Source organism: Strongylocentrotus purpuratus, unplaced genomic scaffold, assembly GCF_000002235.5.
Source record: "Strongylocentrotus purpuratus isolate Spur 01 unplaced genomic scaffold, Spur_5.0 spur5_scaffold_15, whole genome shotgun sequence".
Lineage (NCBI taxonomy): Eukaryota > Metazoa > Echinodermata > Echinoidea > Camarodonta > Strongylocentrotidae > Strongylocentrotus > Strongylocentrotus purpuratus.
This window is the reverse complement of record NW_022145600.1, coordinates 4,140,884-4,165,376: the sequence shown is the minus strand read 5'-3', so window position 1 is coordinate 4,165,376 and position 24,493 is coordinate 4,140,884. Positions and strand designations below refer to the sequence as shown.

Genomic DNA, 24,493 nt, shown 5'->3' with positions numbered 1-24,493 from the left:
ACTGAATTTAGACAAGGATTAAGAGTCGAGAACTGTACAACGAATCGTCTTCTTTCTCTAATAATTTAATAAATCGTAAAATTTTCCGCGCTTTGCGCGGGAGGAGAAAAACTAAATTCAGACGAGAATTATTTTCGAGAACGGTACAACGAATCGTCTTCTTTCTCTAATAATATAATGAAACGTCAAAGCCTGGGAGGGGAAACTCGCCCCCCCCCCCGCATTACGTCACTGTTGGTCACCATAACGTACCAATATTTGGCTCGCATAATTTCAAATTTGGGCCCCCCCCCCCCCTAAGAAATCCTGGATCCGCGCCTGGCCAGGTTACCCCCCCCCCCCCCCCCGATCAACGCCCCTGTTAGTCTTATTGCCAAATTGACAATAACAAATTTGAGATTATTCATTCGGGAACCACTTTGCTGTCTTTTGAATAATTGTAAAACTCCCCAATTGATCGATCTTGCGCTGACGTACACTCAGACGACCTTGGGCGATGAGTTGGTCTATTGACTATTTGCTCATGTACTCAGGGTATTATTAAGACTATTGAGTTCGAGCCCACCGCTTTAACGACTATCGAGTCTTCCTTAATAGTTTGATAATATTTGCAAGTGTGATGTCTTTGGAAAGACAGGCTTATACAAATAAAAGGGAAGTTGAGTGTGACGATCTCTTTTAATTGCAATAAAAATTTGGTAAGTAAGTGTTTAGTTGAGCCCACACCACCCCTATTTCAGCACAAACAATCCCTCTCACCCTCCTCTGTCTCTGTCTCTCTCTCTCTCTCTAAAGAGTGAACGATGTTGTTGTCTTCTCCCCTCTTCTCGATCCGTTTTGCAAAGAGACTCTTTATTTGCGCCTTTGTATGTTTTATTCGTTCTCTTATTCCACGTATTTTCTCTCTCTTTTTTTTCTCTCTCTCTCTCTCTCTCTCTCTCTCTCTCTCTCTCTCTATCTCTTGTATCTTCTCTCCTGCAATATCTTCCCCATCATGACAATCTGCCTATATAATAAGACAGTAATATTATTTCTTATGAAATCCGGTTATTTTTTTACAAGCTAAGAAGAAGACCTACCTATACAGCACTTTTTCTCACAAATATTGCAGCATTCCAAACCCCCAACAAAATGCTATATGTAATTGTAAGCGCCTTAATTCGCTTCGTCTGCTGAAACAAGTGATTAATGTTCCTACCCTTATCCAAGCACTTTATCCTTCAATCCTAATGTTTAGGCTATTGATTCGATTTGAAATGGAATATTTCCGGGCTCAACCACAAACAATTACCGAGAGCATGGAGATTCACTATTTATATATTTTGATCACCGATTTGGGTGTAGAGTACAGATAACTCGAGAGGAATTGAAAATGCGTGTGTATATATATACAAGGGTTATGGTTACTCTAAAAGAGGAGGGGAGGAGGGGTGAAGAGAAAAGGAGAGAACAAGAGGAGAGGAGAGAAGAACAGAGGGGAGAATAGAAGAAAAGAAAGGAGAGGAGAAGAGACTGCCCCATCGATAGTCATCGTCATTCGTTGGTACATCTATTTCACGAAAATATTTCAATTCAAATGTTTAGTAGTTCATTGTATGATACAGACCGAGAAACTAATATTGTATGTAAATATACGGTAAACCATTAACTTCAGGAAGTACGAATTTCAGTAAAGAGCCATTCGAAATAGAATATGTCCGAAAATACGAAATGTTGACGGCACAAAAAACTATTAAAAATGTATGACAAATCAACTACAACAAATTTAGGCCAATCACTCGGGTCCACAAATTAATTGCAATAGATGATAATTGTGCCTGAATAATTTTAACCAACGAAAACCGAAAAGCAATTAACCTAATTTAGTATTTTCCATTATAACCGGCAGACGAGATTTTTTGTTAGTATTCCATAGGGGAAGACCATGTCCCTGTCCCCCCCCCCCCCCCTCCTTGATTTGAATTGAACCCACTAATTGTAAGGATGATATATCCAGATGTCTGAGGAGAGGTTTTGTAGAGGTTTCTGCGATTGAAAGTAAGTTTGATTTCACGTGACTTTTCATTTTCGTCGATGGCGGATCGAAGTTTAATGAAGATTGGTTAAAGCCCCAACTTAGCTTATCGTTCTCAACGAATCACCACGAAATGGGGCATTTTTGTATCTGTTTGTTTGTTTGTTTGTATATGTCAATAATTTATTTGCTGATGTCTTAGGAGAGATTTTCAAAAGGTTCTGAAATAGATTGTGAGCTGAGTTGATTTCATGTGATGTTTGATTTTCGTCGATGGCGGATCGAAGTTTAATGAAGATTGGTTAAAGCCCCAGTCATACTTAGCTTATCATTCTCAAGGAATCACCACGAAATGGGGCATTTATATATTAATTTATATGTTTGTTTATTTGTTTGTTTGTGTGTATATTTTTATAATGTATTTGCCGATGTCTTAGGAGAGATTTTGGAGAGGTTTCTTGGATAAGTCGTGAGTTGGGTTGATTTCACGTGACGTTTCATTTTCGTCGATGGCGGATCGAAGTTTAATGAAGATTGGTTGAAGCCCCAGTCATACTTTGCTTATCGTTTTCAACGAATCACCACGAAATGGGGCATTTATATATCAATTTATCTTCTTCTTTTTTCTTTTTTTGTATATGTCAATAATTTATTTGCTGATTTGCGAGAGGTTTCTGGATAGATTGTGAGTTGGTTTGATTTCATGTGACGTTTCATTTTCGGGGATGGTGGGTTGAAGTTTGATGAAGATTGACAAATCACTGTCCAAGTCACACTGAGCTTTCAAGTACATGTACAATCACACAGGCGCGTACGCAGGATTTGTTCAAGGGGGGTGTTTTAACATTGATAAATCGGGCCGAAAATTTCGCAACGACTCAGCCAGCCGCTGAATAAGCGGGGGGGGGGGGGGGGGGGAAGGGGGGTAAGAGGTCACTTTTTTTTCTTTTTTTTTTGTCCTAAAAAAAATCGCAACGACTCAGCCGATCGCTGAATAAGCGGGGGGGACACTCAAAAAAAATCCAAAGGGGGGGGGGGTTTAGGGGGGTTATGGGGGGGGGGGGGTTTAGACACAAAAAAATACCAAAGGGGGAGTTTAACCCCCCAAACCCCCCTGTGTACGCGCCTGCAATCACAACAATCTGGTACATTCCTCTTGTTATTATTACATACAGTCATCTATTAATTTTCTTATCATTGAATTTGTTGTGCCTTTATGTAATCATTGATTCGGTTGATTACTTATTTATTTGTATATTTATCATTTCTTTCGGTCCTTATTATTTATTTATTTATTTATTTATTTATCTATTTTCTCTTTCTTTCATTCATATTTTCTATTTTTTTCTTTCTTTTATACGAATAAAAACAACCAGAAAATAATTAGAGAAAGAAAATAAGAAAAACAAAAAATAACTGGGGGAAAGGCCAGGAACAAAAAAAGAAACGAACCCGGAAAAAACCCAAAAGGATTAAAATGGAAGTAAAGCATATAGAACAAACACAAATTTGAAAACAAAAGAAAGAAAGGTAGAAGGGGGAAGAAAGAAAGAAAGAGGGGGAATAAAAAGAAAGGAAGGAAGGAATAGATGAGAAAATTATTACTATTGAAATAAACAACTTTTATGGATCGTGAAAGGAGTACTCCATTCCATCAGATGAGGGGGCGCTATACCATAAACAATAACATGCGACTCCTGATAATTTGCCATGGGTCGTTGCGAGTAAACTTCTTCTTTTGAGGAAATACCCGTTTTTGTTTTCTAATTTTACCTTAACATCTCGTTCCGTTCATTGTCCTTTTTTTCATTATAACTGTCTCTGTTTACGTCTCTCTCTCTCTCTCTCTCTCTCTCTCTCTCTCTCTCTCTCTCTCATACACACGCCCCTCTCCCTCTCCCTGTATCTCTCTCTCTCTCTCTTTTTTCTCTCACTCCTCTCACCCTCCCTCTCGTTTGTATTCACTCTTTCTTTGTCAGCCCCCCCCCTCTCTCTCTCTCTCTCTCTCTCTCTTCCTCTTTACTGTTTCCGTTCCTGTATATTAATTTAATACTTCCTAATACTTTCTTTTTTTTGTTGGTAATCACGTTTTCTGTCATTTTCCCAACCTTCCTCATTTCTGCTCCTCTCTAATAAGGCCCCACCAAATACATCAACCACATCAACGAGGCAAAAAAGTCAAACACCTTCAAATATGAAATTAAATACATTTATATATAAAGTATCTGACAAATTTATGCTATACAATAAATGCATCATATCAATGTATAAATATGATGTAAGAACTGAATATCAAAATATCATGAGCAGTGAACAGCACAGCCTCCGGCGAAGCACTGCTTTTGAATAAAGTATTCACCCTGTAATTAGGTCAATATTGTATCCATTATGACCAAATACAAGCATATTTTCTTCATCTAGCCAAAAGAACTTTGTAACATAGGGATGATAAGGGCACTATGAACAAATTATTTTCAGTACTTGGGACATCACAGACTCAAAATAATAATGAATTTTTATCAACAAAGTAATTCTAGATAAATTTGGCACTGACTTTTGCGGCAAAGTGATATCATGACATGCATTTTTTAAAAAGATGAAAAAAACAAAAAGAGGCAAATTTCTTTTTGCAATCCTTTGACCGGAAACTTTCAAATATGCTTTCCCAGTTTAAGATAGCTGTTGTGAATGACACTACCACTTCCACACTTTACTTTCTTTTCAAGCGATACTGAACTGATGAACTTTCTGCCCTAGCGTACCGTTTATTGCACAGTGCCATCTCATGGTCAACTTGCCAACAGTGCGTAACCCAGTACATTATTTCCACTTCGCAAACAGTTGACCGACTCTATGCAAAAACCCAACAGCACAGCTACAGAAGCAGCGAGTTACGGGACCATAGTATGTTACATCTGACCTGAGGTGGCGCTAGAGGGGTTTTGCAGTAGTGCTTCAAATACAGTATGGCTTTGAATAATACAATGTACCTTCAGCACTACCACTGTATAAAATCAGAGGGATTTTCAAATTGAACAATGAAATTGCTCCGATAACTTCCTACATGTATAATCAAGTCATAAGTCATGTATTTTATTCATTATTACCAGAACTGAAAATCTCCTATGAAAATTATTTTCTATGGTGGAATTTATGACATGGTAAGAACTAAGATATAAATTGGGTCAAGTAATTCCACCTTTGTATAGACTCTAGAGAGTACCAAGTGGTATCCCAGATATGTTACCCATATATATATATATGCTCTGACTGATTAAATTTACAGCCCCAAAATTCGTTAAATTGACCTTGGAAATACTTAACATCTTATTTTATGAGTTCATCCATTTTGTTACAATATTTCAGTAATATAATGGAAAAGAAGAGGTCAATACTTGGTACTCAATAATCTCTTACTGGGGTCCAGACATTGAACATTTGTGGGTGCCTGTGCACCAGGGCAACGCTTTGCTCACAAGTAGAAGTTAGTAACTCATAACCACAATGAAACATGTCCAACATTCCAATGAAACTTGTGTATTTAAAATGAACACGCTTTTTAACAGCATGTCGACACACTTGAATCTATGATGGTTTCTTGACAAATGCAGAAACCTCTGTTTAAATTCAAGCCCTGCATTTAGTAACTTACTTCATATTACCACACATAGATTTGCTTGTAAAATTTATATATGTTTATGTATGTGTTCATTATTTTATTTTATTTTTTTTTAAATTGTATTTTGATATTGTAATTTTAAGCAGATTGTAATTTTAAGCAGGGGATGATCCCCGATAAACCTCTGTGGTTTTTGATCATCTTTTGTTTCAATGCTTTTATATTTGATTGAAATTTATATTGTCTTTTATGAATCTGTGGAAATAAATGAAATTGAAATGACATGAACATCTAGTTACAATACATGCACATGTACAATTTGTTGTATGCGAATCATTGTAAAGTTATCTTATAAATGCACATTCTGGGTACAGAGAGGACTCAAATATGTGAAACGTTTACCAGTATTTCAGCTCTGCTTGAGTTTTTTTTTAATCGGATTATACATGTACATGTACAACCTTAGAAGGGATACCGGTATGTATATATCCTTACATTAGACTCTGATGCTTTTCGATGCCACAAAATGACTGGAAAATCATCATCAAGAAATCAGCAAATAATATCACTATTCAAAGATCATTAATCTTAATGATGGATGGGGGCATGTCGGACAAAAATAAAAATAGAAGTGTATAAGGACAGAAACAGACAGAAAAATTAATCGTGTACAGCTACATGTACATGTAGAATGGATAAATGCAACCTCAATAAAGTTTACCAGGCTTTCTATAATGATAAGGAGTATAAAGAAAATCAAGAATAACATAAAACAATGCACACAGAACCCAGGTCGGACTTGGGTTCTGTTGAAGGCCCTATTTTAAGCAAGCGCCTAAGGGTGCGTTACTAACGAGTCGCTTTTATGTTAATTGGGAGTGCATTTTAACTCGCAAAATGTCTTTACAGACAGTATTTGAAGCTCATATTTTGAATACAGTATTACAAACTATTAGTTGTTAATACATGTAGGTACACTTTGAAGAAAAAATTATATGCCCCTATTCTAAGCCCCTTGTTATCTCATCATTACCTCACATTTCATCAACCAATTCATCTGTAAAGAGCTAGATGGGCTTTAACTCATATATTCAAACAGATAGATCACACCTTTCTGGCTCTGTAGAGATGATATCATGGGAAATGTAAGCTCCAGTACAGTCTTCAAAACTAAAATAGAGCATATTTGATTCAGGATGTACCTATATTTCTGTTGTTTCCAAGATTCCAGATGTTTTTAAATGAAAAGAAGTAGCCCTCAATTGCTCATCAATTACACTCATGATCAAAAACATGAATGATGACGAGAAAATCCGACATTATCCAAAATAATGATCCGCCTTATGCTGTAATTATCGTTAATCAAAATTAACCTGTTCAAGATCACACTTCGTAAAATAGGCAAATGGAATCGTACACAATTATCTTCACATTCCCCTAAAAGAAAAGTGATTTGATGATCATAGTTGCCTCCTACACACAAAAAAGCCACTTGCTACAGGTATGTGATATACATTAGCATCATTGCACATGATTATTTGGTTTGAAATGAAGGTAAACATGACAGCATTGGATTCACTTTAGTACATTCATGTTTCACTTTAAAGTAAAGAGAGACAAACAACTAGAAAACAAACTTGCACCTTGGAGAGAAGCAGAATGTAAGATATTCATTTAGTGCAGGATATTACATCCCCCTTTTGATACCTAAAAATGAAAAATTGTTTGCTGAAAATAGGTGTCCTGGGGGTAATTCACAAAGATCCTTAAAGTCAAACTTAACTAAAAATTATGGAGAGCCATTTGTAGCCTTAAAATAAAATATATTCAAAAGCGAAAAATCAAGTATTTTAGACTTTTTATAAAGTCCACAAGAACATGAAATCTCCTTGATAATATAAAATATGAGTGATTTGAATCAACATTTTATGCCTTTCAAAAATAACTTTTACAAATATTTTCATATATGTAGATGCTAATGGCTTTCCATAAGTGTTAAGTCCAACTTAGAGATAAGTTCAACATAGGATCTTTGTGAAACACCCCCCTGGTCTAGTGAATACGTTGCTGGACTGCGAATCACAAAAAAAAAAGGAATTTCAAGCCAAAAAAAGGAATTCATAAAAAGAAACTTACAACCACGCGCGACACACTTTCAATGCAGAAATGTTCATTCATCATGCTGTTTTTTCCATACAAGCAGGTAATTTTTTTGGTGGTTATTTTCGTATTATCAGCATTTCATTTCTTTTGAGAATATTTTTCTCTTCAAGTATGTTTCAAAATTAGTTTTCTATTGAATTTGCGATCAAATCACCATTTAAGGGCAGTTGTTTGACGTGCGGTATGTAAAAAAAGAAAAAAAAAGAAAAATCATTAAAAAATGTATTTTATGACGAAAAAACGTAATGCCGGAATTTGGAGGAAAAAACGGAGTAATTCCGGCAAAAACGGAATGGTTGGCAGCTCTGAAATGGGTACTCAGTAGGAAAGGCATTCCTTGAATGCTTGTGCGCCTTATCACTGTAGCCATGCTAAAGCCGGGGTAAAAATATGATTGCAGGGCCATCAGGGAGAACAGTATTAATACTGATGAGGCTACCATGGACAAGACATCATTTTTATTGAATTATATTTTCTAGTCCTGAAAAAAACAAATAGGTAAATACTATATTTAAGGGAAAAGAATTCAAAGCCTTTCCTTTTATGTCTATATGTTTTTTTTTTTAAAACATTATTTACCCAAAATGGAAGTTACAGTAGTACTTGAATTTAGTAGCAGTGTTTATTCAGGTTTAATAACTATCCTGCAAAACATTGAAGATAAGTACATAAATACTTATAAATATACAATCCTATTAAAGGACCGCCCTAAATAACTAGAAATCCTCAATCATAATTAAAGTGTATCCATAGGGTTAAAAATAAAAGTGAGTTCTGGTAATGCGATTGCATTGTGAAAGAAAAGGTGTGGAATGGATCAGAAAAGTTGATCATGAAGCATGTAAGTATTGGTGTGCACTGCAAGGTTCTGGAGTCATCAAAATCCTAATAAATTGGGCCCAGTCTTGGTAAAGTAACAAGCCCTGTACACAGAAAGATGTATGTGGGACTACACAAAATTGTGTAGGGCTAGTACTACCTTTTTTTCTTATCTTTCTATGCTCATTACTCAGCCAGTATACATTTTCTTCCAAAATTGTTTGGCACATGACATTTATTTGTAATCTTGAACATTCAGTGTAAGTATCGTTTGATTCTGTGAGAATCCATTTTTTTTTTTTTAGAGGTTATCTTTAAAGGTAAAGACCAGTATTGGAAATGCCCCAATTTCAAAAAATGAAATGAAAGCTCTTATTACCAATCATGTGAAAGAATATGTTTTGACTAATACATGATGATAAAAATTTTGCCGGGAAACCACCTACTAATTGATATATGTGGTAAATTAGTTTATCTACATGGTCTTTGAGAGATAAACGCACGTGTTGCGCACGTGTGTGTATAGTCCCATATACATCTTTCTGTGTACAGTGCTTGTAACTTTACGAAGACTGGGCCATATTTCTTATCATTTTGATGATTCCAGAACCTTGCAGTACACACCAATACTTATATGCTAGATGATAAACCTTTTCTGATCGATTCCACAACGTTTCTTTCACAATGCAATCGCATGACCATAACTGGTCTTTACCTTTAAGGACTTTCATCACTTCATATTTTTTGCTCTTGTTTTTTTAATTTTTTTAAAAAGTTGGACTGAACTATAGAGTTAATCATGAAAGTGACATTGTCCTAGTGTGTTGAGGCGAAAGAAATGACATGTTCTACTATATCATTGAATCCATGTAGAGGTGTCGTGGACGAGTGGTTATGTCACCAGACTGTGGATCACAAGGTCCGCGGTTCAAGTCCCACCGCGGCACTAATGTCCTTTGGCAAGACATTGATCTACATTTGCTACTCTCCACCCAGGTGTTAAATGGGTACCTGGTAGGATGCGAAGCTAATGTGCTTAGATTAGCAAGTGTGCGCTTGTAAAAATGATGCCTGGCTGGAATGCTCCCCAGGGAGTGGAGAATGTGCATACATTGTGTGCGGGTAAGCCTGAATCGGGGTAATAATACATATCTGTAAAGCGCTTCGATAGGGCCTTCAGTCCGGAAAAGCGCTATATAAGAACTAGCTATTATTATTATTATGTTTATCATTCATAGCATTCAGGCAGTCGGGTGAGATTCCAATAAGATGGAACGTGTATTCTACATGGTTCCATGTATTTTGCAAGCAGCACCATAGCATATATGTAGTCTGCTGAGTGCCAGAAGGGTGTTAACTCTGTATCAAGGAATATTAGTTTACACCTTTTTGGCTTGATTAGGACATCAAAATATGAAGTAATATGGAGTATATCATAGTATCTAGGCAGGTAAGTATAATTGCAATAAATGGAACAACTTCTATTCTGATCTATCATCTATTTGTCAGATAAATCACCAAGAAAAAAATTGGGCATCGAAGAAGGTCCAACTTATAAACACTTTCTATCCATGTGAGCAGCACAAAAAATCCAGGGGTACCAAATTAAACAAAATTGCATCTGAATTTCTCCTCTCTTCCAAGAAACAACGTGAAGTCCTGGAAAGAATGGCCAGGTGTTATAAATATGGGTGGTGAAACACGACCTTTCCTTCCAAACATCCGCTGACGAGTAAGCATTGCGTCGGTGAGAAACGGGACGTGAGGACCGTCGCTCGATGACATGATAAAAGCTTGACTTGTTTGAGTCCTTGGGGGCCAGCCGGAGGGCTGGCGTACTGTATATCGCAGAGTTCACTGCATTGAGTATCAAAGGCAAGTAGTCTTACGCCGTGGCTGAAGGACGAGCAGATGATGCGCCCGTCGGGGCTGATGCTGAGTTCTTTGATGTAGCCTTTGCCGTCGTTGGGCTCGACGGCGTAATAGAGGAGTCTCTCCTTTGGTTTGAAAGGGGAGGATCGATGCTGGGCTGGGTCCTGCTTGGGTTCGTCTCTGGGGCTGGAACTCTCTTGTAAGTCATGCACGCAGGTCCACTGGAACAAAGCAAAAAGGCAGGTTAGTACTTAGTATACAATCTGATGTCAATATTTGGTATCATGAAAGCACAGAAAAGCAGTGTTATTTCATACCGAATAGTCAAATTTATATTTCGGATGACCTCCATCAAAACCACTTCCCTACCCCCTCCTCTCGTCACTGACAAGAATGTCGACTAAATGACCCTGATTATTCTGCTGGTAGTAGGCAATTAGTTTTTGCTTGAAAATGATGTATTCATCCAACCTACAAATCTCTCTTAACGAAAAATATGCATTGAATTATTGTGAAAACAAGGAATCAGTTTCTATGAAAACCTGACCACAATCCAAATTCCATTTTGCACCATCATGACCTAACTGTACCAAGGAGTAGGGTAGATTTTTGAGTGCAGGGTTTCCTAATTAAGAATTTTCTGTCTGAAAATATTGAATTTCTATATCCCACTGGAGTGCCATCAATTCACAATTTGTGCAGCAAATTTGACAACCTTAGGATATTTCATTCTTGCTTGGAAAAATGTCAGCTTACTTTTCACATTATTTGGAACAACCCCCCCCCCCCCCCCCCCCCCCCAATTGAAAGTGGTCTTGAGATGTAGCTGTATGCAATACAGCCATTGCTCTGCTGAAAGCAATCTACGAATATTTACAAGTTACTACTATACCACATCACATCTAATCACATGATCACTTCACAACTAGTGTCAGGTCACATATCAGAATATAATCAAATATGACTTTTCATGAATGTCATCTTGAAATCAAACTGTCCCTTTACACCTAAATTCAACACTGAAATCAAAGCTGTCTTTGGTCATGATGTTTATGAACATACATGTACACAGCTCCACACATATTTTTCTTCTTTGTTGGAGGTGCAGACTCACATTTTAAGGGCCTCCATGCATGAGCCCTACAGTATGGTTAAATGTCAATATTTGGGAAGTCAATACAAGATTCTAGGCACCCATGTCTTGGAGAACTTATAAGGGACTTTTAGATTTGCACAACGACATCGTGGATTGCTACGATCGACGTCCTTTTAATGCACTGCCTTGAATGGACGTCACACGTATCAGTCCACGCAAATATATAAGTCCCTATAAATGTAAATTAAGCCCTGGTTCCTGCATATATAATCTGCAGTAAAAATGGATCTGGGGAGTGTTTCACAAAGACTAAGATCGAATTTAAATGGGACTCAACTATGGCAGGCCCTTTATGCCACTGTTTGTTCTCACCATTATGATCTTTAGATGATATTTTTTTTAAATAAATTATTAAAAAACATAAATTCTGTAGATTTGTGACCATTATTTGTACGTCCCTTGAGAGACCAATGCCAGTAAATGGTGAGAGGCTGAGAGCAAGCAGTGGCATGAATGGCCTGCCTCAGTTAACTCCAACTTAAAGTCGATCTTAGTCTTTGTGATATATCCCCCTGATTCTCTTTTAAAAGAGCAAGCTTACCTCTTGGTCTTCCTCTGTGGTGGTATACCGGGACACCATACACCAGCCTTGAGGATGAACCACCAGAGACGATATACACTCCGCAAATCCCTCTTCGGGGAAGTCCATCACAATCTCCGGCCGATTCCTTGACCGATGGAACAAGTGGTTATCCTCATGTTCCTTCAAGTCCTCTTTGGCTTCTTTAAACAAAAGTTCAAAATACTCTGTGGGGTCAAACTCGTCAAAGTCCGTCGCTAAGGAGGTGAGGTCAAGGTCGTGGATGACCAGGTAGTAGCCTTCGGATGTTGACATGATGAGCTTGGAGGAGTCCGGAGTGAGGCGTGTCCGCATCAGACTCTCAAGGTGAAAGAGTTTGGTGCATTGCATCTCTTCCTGATATCTGTATGTATGTGTGTGTGTGTGTGTAGAAAGATGTTCACAAGAAGAAGGGCAGAGTAAGTTAATAGACCAGTTCAAGGTTAGCACATATCACAAATGACCTTGAATATCTACAGACCTTCAAAACATGAAGAGGTCCCACTTTGTACATTTTGATATAATCATTTCTACAATGATGGAGATACTGTACATAAATAGCCCTTGTTTCCCCTTTTCAAAGAATACTTCCACCTGTGTACATGAATCATGGAGTGCACTGCTTACGCATAAATGAATGATTACATAACTTTCATGAGCACGCATCCAGTATTTTGTCTCTGTGTATTTCTCAATTTGGTCTGCAATTACCTTTATCTGCTCATGCTCAGACTGCAACTGTGAAATGGCTCTTTTGAAGTGTATTACACATACATGAAACAAATATTTGAACAGCTTACATTTTGGGACAATTAGCCTGACCTGAATGTAAATAACCTCAGATCAGTTTTTAATTTCAAGAAATCATCTAAAATGTATACATCAGAATCTTGAATTTAGAAGTGTGAACATTTAGTTTTCATTATTACATCAAAATAAAAATTGTATAAGATTCCTTGCTTTAATCTAGTTTGACCAATTCAGGTACTGTTTGAATTTGAAAACACACAAAAACAGTTTAAAGGTACACTAGAGAAGTGACAATGTTGTAATGGTATAGCCAAAAATTATGCTTTTGATCACAAACTCACAAAGGCTCATGTTCGGTTATACTGAAAATGTGTGAGGACCAAATCTTACAAATTTCCTATCTCATCCAGTAATCTTGGGAAATTCCATATTTTTCTTACTTGAGAAAGTTGGAACATTATACTGTACATCAAATATATGTACATGAATATTTATTCATCTATGTATTTTTGTTTAATCTAACCATGAGATTTTTATCTTAATCTTTGAAACTTCAATGGTGAAGATAGATTTGAGCACGGTTTAAAGATAAACTTGAGTTCTGGTAAAAAACGAAAATGAATTCTCACAGAATCTAACAAAACTTACACTGAATGTTCAAGATTACAAATAAATGTCATGTGCCAAACAATTTTGGAAGAAAATGTATACTGGCTGAGTAATGAGCATAGAAAGATAAGGAAATCCGGGTAGTACTAGCCCCGACACCATGTGTGTTGTCCCATATACATATTTCTGTGTAAGTGATTGTTACTTTACCAAGACTTTACCAAATTTATGATGATTTTGATGACTCCAGAACCTTGCATTACACACCATTACTTACATGCTATATGATCAACTTTTCTGATCCATTCCACACCTTTTCTTTCACAATGCAATCGCATTACCAGAACTCAAGCTTATCTTTAAATTCACCACATATTCTTTAGTTTGAGATAGAGCATTAGTAGACCCTTTTCAAGACCAACTCACCCTGTCGGGAGATGTTTAAAATTATTATAACAATATCTGTGGGTGGATTAAACCATGGACTAAAGTTAGTCCGCTTTCGAGAATACCACCCTTAGTCTTATTCATACAGGGTAACCTATCAGTGATATGCACTTTTCATTTCAAATGCCTAAGAATGTATCACTAGAGTGTTCGGACTTACTTGTTGATATCCCAGGCCAGTACATTGCCATCGAAGGCCGATGTGATGAGGAGACCTGAGTTCTGACAATACTCGATGCTCTTAACCCAGTTACTGTGACCTTTCAATGTGCAGATCTTACGCTTCAGGTTACGTATATCCCACAATGCAATGGTCTTGTCATCTGACCCGGATGCAAAGGTACGGCTGTCTAGAAACCTTTGAAGGGAAATGTAAAGAGGAAAGAAAAGAAGGGTCATAGATGTTCTGTGTAATGAATTGCAGGAAACTGGTAAATTCAATTGACCAACTGATAAAAATGCAATAGAATATACAATGTCCTTAGACTCCTTAGTTAATACATGTAGGTTCATGCTTGAACTTGCAATGTGGTTAACTTAACATGCTCAAAATCTATCAAAATTTCCATCAGCATAATGGTTAATGTCGTGGTATAAATGTTATTACAAACTATAATTCAATGACTTTATACATACCAGGCCAATAACACCTGTACTTTTAGTCCAAAGTACTGAACATCATCTCAATTTTAATTTAGAATAGTTTTTACTGTTGCAATGCTTACCAAACAGTGAACACATATTTTGAGCAAGGAAATTCAGGTGTATAATTTGTATATTTTCAAAAATGCTATCAAAGATTAGTTTTTACAAGTACATGTATGAACTTGTAAAATCTAATGGGAAAATGGGTGAGATTTAGACTCCATGTACATGTACTATACATGAATATCATAAAATCAAATTGTAGAGATTTGCAAGCAAGCTTCAAGTTCAAAGTACATATAGCTTCTGCAAAGCACTCACCTGATACAGTTGACACAATCTGTGTGTGCATTAGGAATCTTGGTGATAAGCTTGGCAGATATAGGGTCAAATAACTGCATTGCCTCTCCCTCATATGCTGTCACCAACGTGTCACTGTTTTAGGGAAGGAATGAATAAACATTGCCGCATTAATATTACCGACTTTATAACTGTTACTCTAGGAGTAGGAGTGAAAAAAAGCTTACTTTTTCAATCAACTCATTATAACCTACAGTATCATTACAGGTGTTTTATTGTAGGTTTGTACAGTTTCAATTATATTTTTGAGCAAGTTTAACTACAAAATCTTGTAAGAAGTTATGCTGATTATAGTGTACATGCTCATGAAAGGACAGCTTTGTAAGGCCAACATTGCATTTTCAATCTCCTCCATCTCCTCTTCCTCCTCTTCCTCCTCCATCTCCTTGTCCCCCTCCCCTCTCTCTCTCTCTCTCTCTCTCTCTCTCTCTCTTCTCTCTCTCTCCTCCTCCTCCCCCTCCTCCTCCTCCTCCTCCTCCTCACTCCTGCACTTCTTTTATATATAATTTTCCTCCTCCATTTTCTCCTCCTCTTCCTCCTCCCCCTCCTCCTCCTTCCCCATCTCCTCCTCCTCTGTTTCCTCCTCCTCCTCCTCCTCCTTCTACTCCGCCATCTCCTCCTCACTCCTGCACTTCTTTTATTTGTAATTTTTCTTCATTACCTTCATACTCTTCCATTAGAGTCAGAGGTAAAATTTAGTGAAATGAATTGTCATTCTGGATTTGTCTCGTAAGCTTTGCCTTAGTCTAGGGTACCATTTTACAACATGCAGATGCACAAAATGGGTTTACATCATATTAGATGATGTACCATACATGTTTCTAGTTTTTCTAGTGTTTCAGTGAGTGCTGTAAGTGTAACAACTATGGAAGAATGTGCATTCCTTGCCTTAATAGTTAATATTGTGCATAATTCATGATTTTTCTGTTGCTATTCATGCACAGTTGCACACTCAGCTCAGTAAGCACATGGTAAGCGTCCATTTGAAGATCAATGTTCCTGCAAACCAGCAATGTGGGGAAAACATGGAGCTTGAGAATCTCAACATTTTTACCTATTAAAGCATGAAGCATTCAAACTTTTTCAAAGATAATAAAGTTGTGCTAAAACAAAGACAAACAGTCTCAAACATGACAAAGCAACAAATCTCCAATTAAATAATGGCAAAGAATGAAGAGAGTAAGATTTAGACAATGTTACACTTAATTCAAACAAATCATAAGTAGGCATAAGACGATGTCAGATATGTCAGAAGTGCATGGATGTATGAGTTTAATAGTAATAATAGATGGTGAAAAATCATCAAAACAAATTAATTAGGCCCTAGGTAGATTCATTGAAATTGAAAACTCACAAGACAAAAGTCAAAACAAAACAAATGACAACAACAAAAACACTGTTTTCCTACCCAATTGGAGAAAATTCTAAATTGAATACGGCACCACATCCATCTGATGATTCTGATGAAATATTGACCGGAGTGAGATGGTAGTAAAGTCTACTTTGGATCTGATCTTGTATTCTTCTATTCGCATTCCCACACAGTTTTACGCATCCCAACTCGGACCCTGTCGCCGAGGTAGACGGTCGGGTTACTCGCCCCTTCTGGTCACCTTGAGATCCCGTTGATTTCAGCAGTGGCAATGCAAGTTGACGTCGGCGAACCCACATCATCGTAGACAAGTGTTCATTTGCATCGTTGCCTTCATGCCGAACGACGAAGCACTTCGGAATCCCTTGCCGTTCAGCCATGTAAGAAAATGTTCCAATTCAAAATGAAACAGAGCACATTTTATGTGGTAAATTGGCGAGCAATCCACGTTACAATTCCAGTTTGCAGTTACCGACCAAACGCCATTATTCAATGAGACTGAAGAAACTAACTCAGTTTGGCGAATCGCCGCACCGAGGAAATCATTAGCATGGCCAATTTGGAGAATTTACTGAAACTGGACTTAAAATTATTCATCGTTTTGGAGTGGTGGATCAAATTAGGAAGAAAACAAACATGTAAAAGGTTTATTAAAATTTCTCCAGGTGGGGAGGTGGTAGCACGATTATTAGGGGGAGGAACATTTTGAAGTATGCGGGCCCCACCCTTTGCCCCCTCCCCCGTATCTGCTATTTTAAAAAAAATTATGAGGGCAAACTGCATATAATTCGTTGATTATTAATTATTTATACAAATTGTATGATATGTATATTATATATATTAAGTTAATGGAAGAAGGAAAGTAGTTTGTTTAAATACTTATGACCAATAAAACTAACTCTCATCATGTCCATAAAATATATCAACTCTCAGAGGCGGCAGGGGGGCACAGTGCCCCCCCCCCCCCCCCCCACTTTTTCAAGTACCCAAAAAGTGCCCCTTTTCATAAAGGAAAAGTGCCCCTTTAACTTTGTAAGAAGCGCCCCTTTTTACATAAAAGTGCCCCTGTTACTTTGATAAGTGCCCCTATTATTTTTTCAAAGTGTCCCCTTCCCTTTCCACCTCTGATACGTGCCCCTTTTATTTTGACACGTACCTCTTTTCCCTGACAAGTTCCCAGTTTCCTTTGCAATAACATGTATTTCTACGCAATAGACCCATGTAATCGTTGTCGTTCATGACGTGATGTAGATTGGCAACTGTGACATCGGCGGATTATGCAGCTAGTTTGCGCCCAAGATTCGTTACACGGCGCGCTCGTGCATCAGCTGTGTGCGTTTGATAATTATGTAGGCTGCTATGCATGCCTATGCTACATACTGCATTACTATTGCATGTGTACTGGCCTAAAGAGACTAACTTTTTCTGCACCTTGGTCGCCATTGTTTACATTCTTATCACAAGACCTCAAATTTGTACCTGATCCATGTGCCTGTGATGTTAACTTGGTAAGCAACTGGATATCTCCTTTAAATTTAAGTTAAGCCTCAGTTACTTTAATTTCTAAAACAAGAATTTACTTTTCAATCTTATTTTTTGAGATCTAGATTCTCTAGGCCTAAATCTAACTTAGATCTAGGCCTATGAGTATGATACGATCATAAGGATCATTTCATCAGTTGGGTGAAAGTTTTTGCAAGAGGGAAAAACACTGGCCAAAGTTTTGCGATTGTCTTTCCCTCGCCCCTGGTCATACGGTGCAGATTTTAATTATAGTTCCATACAACAAATTTATCATGAATTACAAGTAATTTACAACGGTGAATTACTGCACTGCATGACTGACTGTAGACGGAAATAACCGTCTGATATGGCCATATGGGTCATTTCTTTAATAAAACTTACATTTGTTGACATTCGAGCCAGACGCAATCTCAGCGGAACAACCGTCGATATCAGAGATTGAAGCTTTCGGTCTATAGACTGACTGATGTGTTTCAGCAAAGTAAACTGCCAATGGCAGTGGTTATTATTTAAGGCTTGTTTTTACATTAAACTTTAAAGATCAAGAAAATGAAGTTAATGTTGTCCAAACTTTCAAACTTTGACATCGTGATTATGTATAAATTGAAAAATTCATTTCAGTTTGCTGATTATCATAGGTCGAGAGTCTTCATCTAGTTTTTTTCTTTCCTGAAAGACTTGAATTTAGTAAAGACATGAAATATGAGCTGATGTCTGTATGACTGTTTGTATGACTGTTTATTTCTCTCCATACAGTTTAAACTGACATTTGGCATATGCTGTAATCAAAAGAGTAAAGAGATGTTCTCGTCAAAGAAGTGCCTGGTCCTAATTACGTTGGTTTGTGGACTTGGTTTAGTCCTATCCTGTCAACCTCCGGATTGTGATAGACCAGACTGCGGCACTTGTGGTATGGATCCATTGCCCCCCCCCCCCCCTAATTCACCCTAATTCAAGTCACCCTAAAACTTTTTTTCTGGCTAAATAGCTTATTTCATATTATACTTTAATGAAATATTGAATACGGTAGTCTATTGATGATAATGATATTTAAATTTATTTATTTGTTTGTTTCAGCATTGACTTCATATAGAAATTATAATAAATCCACAAAAGTTGAGAAATTATATATTTTGTGTAGGTTTAAAGGTTTATTATTATTTCATGAATTCATTTATTTCCATAGTTTTTTTTCAGCATGTTTACTTGAATATTATCTTTTTATTTCTTCTTCAGGAAATGCATGCTGCACACTAGAGCTCCTTTTCAGTAAGTCAAATATGTTATCAATGAAGACAATTTAATTTATTTTGTGATAGTAAGATTAATTTAACAATATTATGCTTCTGCAGATGTTTTCTTCCCTTCATTTTCTTATATTGTTATAGTCTCTCATTATGTATCATTGTTAGAGGTTGGCTAGGGCTGTACTTTTGTATTGTTAATGTTCATTGGTGTTACTTGTCAACTTTTCTATAATTGGGATGTTTGCATATATCAAGTAAATTTCTCAAGTTTTATCCTATAAGTATACCTTACCAGTCAGATTGTTGAAACTCCAATCCTGAAGTGGTATTTGTGTCAAGTATAAAACTACAAATTATATTCTCTTCACAGCTCAAAAAACAATCAGACAGATAAGTGTGCTGAAAATTTTGAATGACATGGAACCCTTTACAATAATTCCACTTTTTTTTCTTCAACTCTTTGACAAATTCCTTGCCCAGGAACATTGTTTTCAGATATATTACATTTTATTAGAACAATGTAGCAATAAAATAAATGTACATATTTGATTGTTTGTTACCACATTATCAATTCCACACTTTTAAAACTCCTGCCCTGAAAGTTTTATGGCACATACTTGAATGACCCAATGATGACAGTTTTGTGAGACATGTAGTCTCAAGAGTATTCACTAAACATTATATTATTTGCTTGTATGTTTTCTTGGCAGCTGCTCCCAGTGAAAAGGTGTTCAATGCCTATGTTGATGGACTGAAAAGAGGTAGAAGATGTTTTAGTCATACTATTTTATTATTCAATATGAAGATTATATTATAGAAGATTATATACGTTTGTTTCAGGCTTTATTTCATCAAATATATACACCTAGGTTTAAGGTTAGGGTTGCAATTCGGTGTTAGATTAGGTTTAAGGTTAGGGATAAAGACCCAAAGTTGAGAATCTGATCAGTGTACGAAATTGACCAGGGAGCGATTGCTGCCAGGGCTTGTGTCAAGGAAAAGAATAGGACTGATCTATTTTATATTATTGAACTTACTTGTTCTTTATAATGATATTTTGATGATGATTGTTTTACCTGACTGCTAAGACAACATATATATGCTTCATGCTTGTATTAAAGTAAACAACCAGGGTACCGATGGACTTGATAATGAGGACTAATTCCTTACCAAAGGGCACAAGCGCATTGACTAGGTTTCTAACCCGTGACCACCCGGTTACCTCTAATAGAAGTCATTGTTATTATAGGCTTGAATGTATAAGAAGAGGATTCTCTTTTGTCTTTCAGGTGGTGATGATAGCCGCTACACATTCATAGGTTCGGATGACCTCAGGAAGTACAAGGTCGCGGCAGACTTCATTCTCCAGGTATCTTGTATGCTTCGTATCCTAGGCTTTGCCCTCTAAAACAAAATTGATTGATCAAAATGATTGCAAGTCCTCAAATCAATCAAAAACTTACAGAGCCGCTTTGTAGTTGATAGCAAGACGCTATCAGTTGGATTCAGTCAGAAATGTTATAAGATGGGGCCTTTTTACCCATCATGGAGGATTTAGAAACCAAGGACAGAATATTTGCTGAGGTTTAAATGCCCATTAACACTATGGCATGTGGTAATCAGCTTTCAAAATTATGATTAAAAAAATTATGATTAAAAAAATATATATTTATATATATTTTTTTTTTTGGAGACATCCTAAGACAACAAAATAGCCTCTGTAAAGTTTTGATAGTTTACTTTAAAACAGCAGTAGATAGAAAATTCTGCTCCTCCAATATAAATCCACTCTTGGAAGGCCAACAATTCTATATACATAGAACATATTACCAAATAGTATTGCTTTTCAAATATACTCTTTGATTGTTCATCATAAAGTTTGGTAATAGAAGATGCAAAGAACGTACCAATGATTATGATGCTGTACCATCATCCTTTTTCTCTAGCACTTCTATGAATCTAACAGGAAACATCTATTTTCACTGTTTGTCACAGATTTGTTATTTAAGTTCATCGTTTGTATTTTTTCCTAGGGCTGGCACCACACCAAAGAGCATCATTACAATGACACTCTAAACTTTACCTTCTCTACAACGGATTCATCCTGCCTTGTGAAGGCGTTCTCTGTCTCGCAGATAGCTGGTGCTTACTGTGATGCTGGGCAGAACTATAAGAACCTGATCGGATTAACAAAGAATTTGTGTAAGTTATCGTTTTACAATTTTTTAAAAACCCCATCATATCCTCTGCCATGAGAGGGTTAATAATATTCCGCTTTTATATAGCGCTTAATACAAATATCTCTAAGCGCTTTACAGATATACTATTACACTATTATTCCAGTCATTGGATTCAATTCTTGCCTGCACACACTGTGTGCACAATCTCCACTCCCTGAGGAGCATTCCAGCTAGGCGTTACTTGACGCTCAAAAACTGTTTGACCAACAATGACGGTGGCATCCTAACAGGTACCCATTTAACACATGGGTGGAGAGTAGCAAATGCAGGTTAATATCTTGCCAAAGGATATTAGTGCGGTGTCGGGATTCGAACCCTCGACCTTCGCATCTCCAGTCAAACACCTTAAACCACTCGACCACAACACTCCTGTGTCAAAGTGTATGAGTTAACACCCTTCTGGCTTTCATCAAACAGTATTTGGTCAGTTTTAGAGTTATTTTTCATCCCCATGTTTGTCTGTGAATGTTACCAAGGATAAGTTTTAAATTTTAACAACATACCAGTATCCCTTTTCGAGATTAAAGAGATGATGTTTTGTACCAGAGTATATATACTCCACCCATGTGTTTTGTACCCTGTATATTCCTTCACTGTTTTCTAGTGTCCACCTTTAGATCATAATTTGTTGTTTTGTCTCATTTATCTTTTTAGCCATGTCCTTCACTGAGCATGTGGTCAGTGGTTGTCCACCATCTAACCCAATCTTCAACTTACTGGAATGACCTTCAAGAGACCAGAGAAACCTTGAACTGACTGGCACAGATGGATGTCCATATACTAACTTCAAAGAATCAAAGCTAATCGTGAGCGGCCATGTTAATCACTTTTTGAGAGATAACAATTAAATATGATCCTGGATTATTTCTCTTGCTGTATATTGGTTGTATTCATGAACCAGCAAATATCTAACAAAAATCAAGTTAACTTACAAATACTAGAAATCAATATTGAAAACCACGATTACCATTTTCACATACCGTATAGGTATCAATGTTGCAAGGATGTTATTTTGGACTGCTCCCTTGATTTCCTTCTGTTTTTCACTCATGGTGCATTTCTACCAATTTCTATGTGCACAGGTAATTTCATTGTAGTCTTGAACATGTAATGTTACTTAACTATGCATATAAACTCAAAGTCGCACAAATCAAATTTCCCTAGTTCAAATCAAACTATGCAAATCACATGTTTTTTTACATTTCCTAATTATAACATTATAAGTCGAAGTATCTTTTTGCAATCGCAACATATTTTACATACAGGTATTCTGAGTTAAATGTAGTTTGATTTGATTCTCTAAAAAATTATTTTCCATCATTGCAGAAGAACTCAAAAGATTATCTCATATATTCCTGCTTAAGGATAAAGAAAGCATCCAATTCTGGTATTCTCAGGAATAACTTTGCCCAAACAAGAAATTGAATTAAAATGTAGATTTATATTTAGTACCATGGCAACTTTCCCAGGCTCTATCCCCGGTACACCAAAGACCAATACTATAGTCTTGTGCTGATAGAGTATTTCAATATGTTAGTTTAGCTTAAATTGAAAGAATATGTGGTCAGTTGATTGAAAGCAGTATTTCTAATTATCATGACTTAAAAATTACCGGTACTGCAAATGTTAGTGAGTTGTATATTTTGTGTAGTTCCTGATTACTTTGAATAATTCAGGAATTAAAATAGTAATAACTGTCTTTCATGCAAAATCAGTACTTTGATGATCATCATTTATGTCAATTAGTAAATACCGGTAATGCATATTTTCTAAAATTTGAAGATTTGTTTGACTCTTCTTATTTAGAAGTCCATATTTTCAGTTCACAGATGTAGTTTTGCAAATACATGTAACATGCAGTGAACAGGGCTCCTTTGATACAGAAATTTATAATTATTCAGAATTTTGGAGAATGTAAACTCAAAGTGATTTAAATAATAGTGTGTGATCTTTTTCAGAGCAATTATGTTTATAAACATATTAAAATTTAATAAAATTCCATGAATCAAAGATTTTTCTTTTCAATAGTACATTTATTTCACATGAAAAAACATTGTCTGACAATTTCTTTTCATTTTGTTTTCTTTGTATTTACTCTATACACTCAACACTTCTTACATTTTTGAACTTTCATCATCCAAATATTGTCCACTGCTTGTGGACTTTGTGGTAGTTCTCTTCTCCCACCCTGTTCTCTCTACATGTTCTCTCTCTTTCTCTCTCTCTCTCTCTCTCTCCCCTTCCCCTTTTCTATTATGTATCGCTCCCCCTCCCGGCCTCCCCTTCTCTCTACATGTATTGCTCTCTCTCTCTCTCTCTCTCTCTCTCTCTCTCTCTCTATCCACCCTCCCCCTTTATTCTCCCTCGCTCTCTCCTCCCTCTCTCTCTCTCCCCCTCTCTCTCTCTCTCTCTCTCTCTCTCTCTCTCTCTCTGTCTCTCTCTTCTCACAAAGATTATTCAGGTCTCAAACATTCCTGTTTTTTCAGAATTAAAAAACAGAATGGTAGTCTTCAATGTAAAGTATAAAATGTGATATTTATTTGTTTTTTTAATAATTATTTTAAGTAAAAAGTACAATACTGATATAGATATATAAGTGCACATGACTGTTGAAAATACAAACTCATAAAACTCTCAAATTTGTACAAAATTGTTCATGAAATGCAGCAAGATTTGTTCCCTTGACTCTGTACCACACATGACATGTGATCATTCTTACGATAAAAATATAAGGCAAAATACAAAAAAGGTGGAAATTTGCCAGTTCATTCATCAAACAATGTATATAAGTCACACAAGGAAATTTCAACTGTTGTAAAAAAATAGATACATGAATGCACACAGAATGATCAAACAGTTAAACATCCATTCTTGATGCCCCTTACAGCAAGTGACACACAAAAAAAGTACCCAAATGTTCTTTAAATAATTAAAAGGAAGGAATACACCCTTCACAAATTCTCTTAGTAGCAAGAGATATTACAGTTTAGTAGAAAAAACTCACTAAAACAATTTCCAAAATACCATACAAACGATTTGTCAAAACAAGTTGTAAGCGATGGGGTGTCTTTTTTTACGAATTGAACATGCCCTATAT

The 24,493-nt window shown here is 36.5% G+C and overlaps 2 protein-coding genes across 2 annotated transcripts; one reads left to right on the top strand and one right to left on the bottom strand.

The window, feature by feature from the left end:
• Positions 1-9,771: 9,771 nt before the first annotated feature.
• LOC581812 (DDB1- and CUL4-associated factor 10 homolog) lies at positions 9,772-16,958 on the bottom strand. The gene is made up of 5 exons (XM_781795.4): positions 16,422-16,958; positions 14,975-15,088; positions 14,169-14,366; positions 12,185-12,566; positions 9,772-10,708 (listed from the first exon to the last, which is right to left on the bottom strand). Exons 1-5 carry the CDS (start codon positions 16,763-16,765, stop codon positions 10,295-10,297), a joined length of 1,452 nt encoding a protein of 483 aa, XP_786888.2. The 5' UTR covers positions 16,766-16,958; the 3' UTR covers positions 9,772-10,294.
• A 722-nt stretch (positions 16,959-17,680) lies between these two features.
• On the top strand, positions 17,681-23,406 carry LOC100888794. The gene is made up of 7 exons (XM_003726334.3): positions 17,681-17,893; positions 18,666-18,819; positions 19,146-19,178; positions 19,867-19,917; positions 20,446-20,525; positions 21,190-21,358; positions 22,051-23,406. Exons 1-7 carry the CDS (start codon positions 17,780-17,782, stop codon positions 22,119-22,121), a joined length of 672 nt encoding a protein of 223 aa, XP_003726382.3. The 5' UTR covers positions 17,681-17,779; the 3' UTR covers positions 22,122-23,406.
• The last annotated feature ends 1,087 nt before the right edge of the window (positions 23,407-24,493 follow it).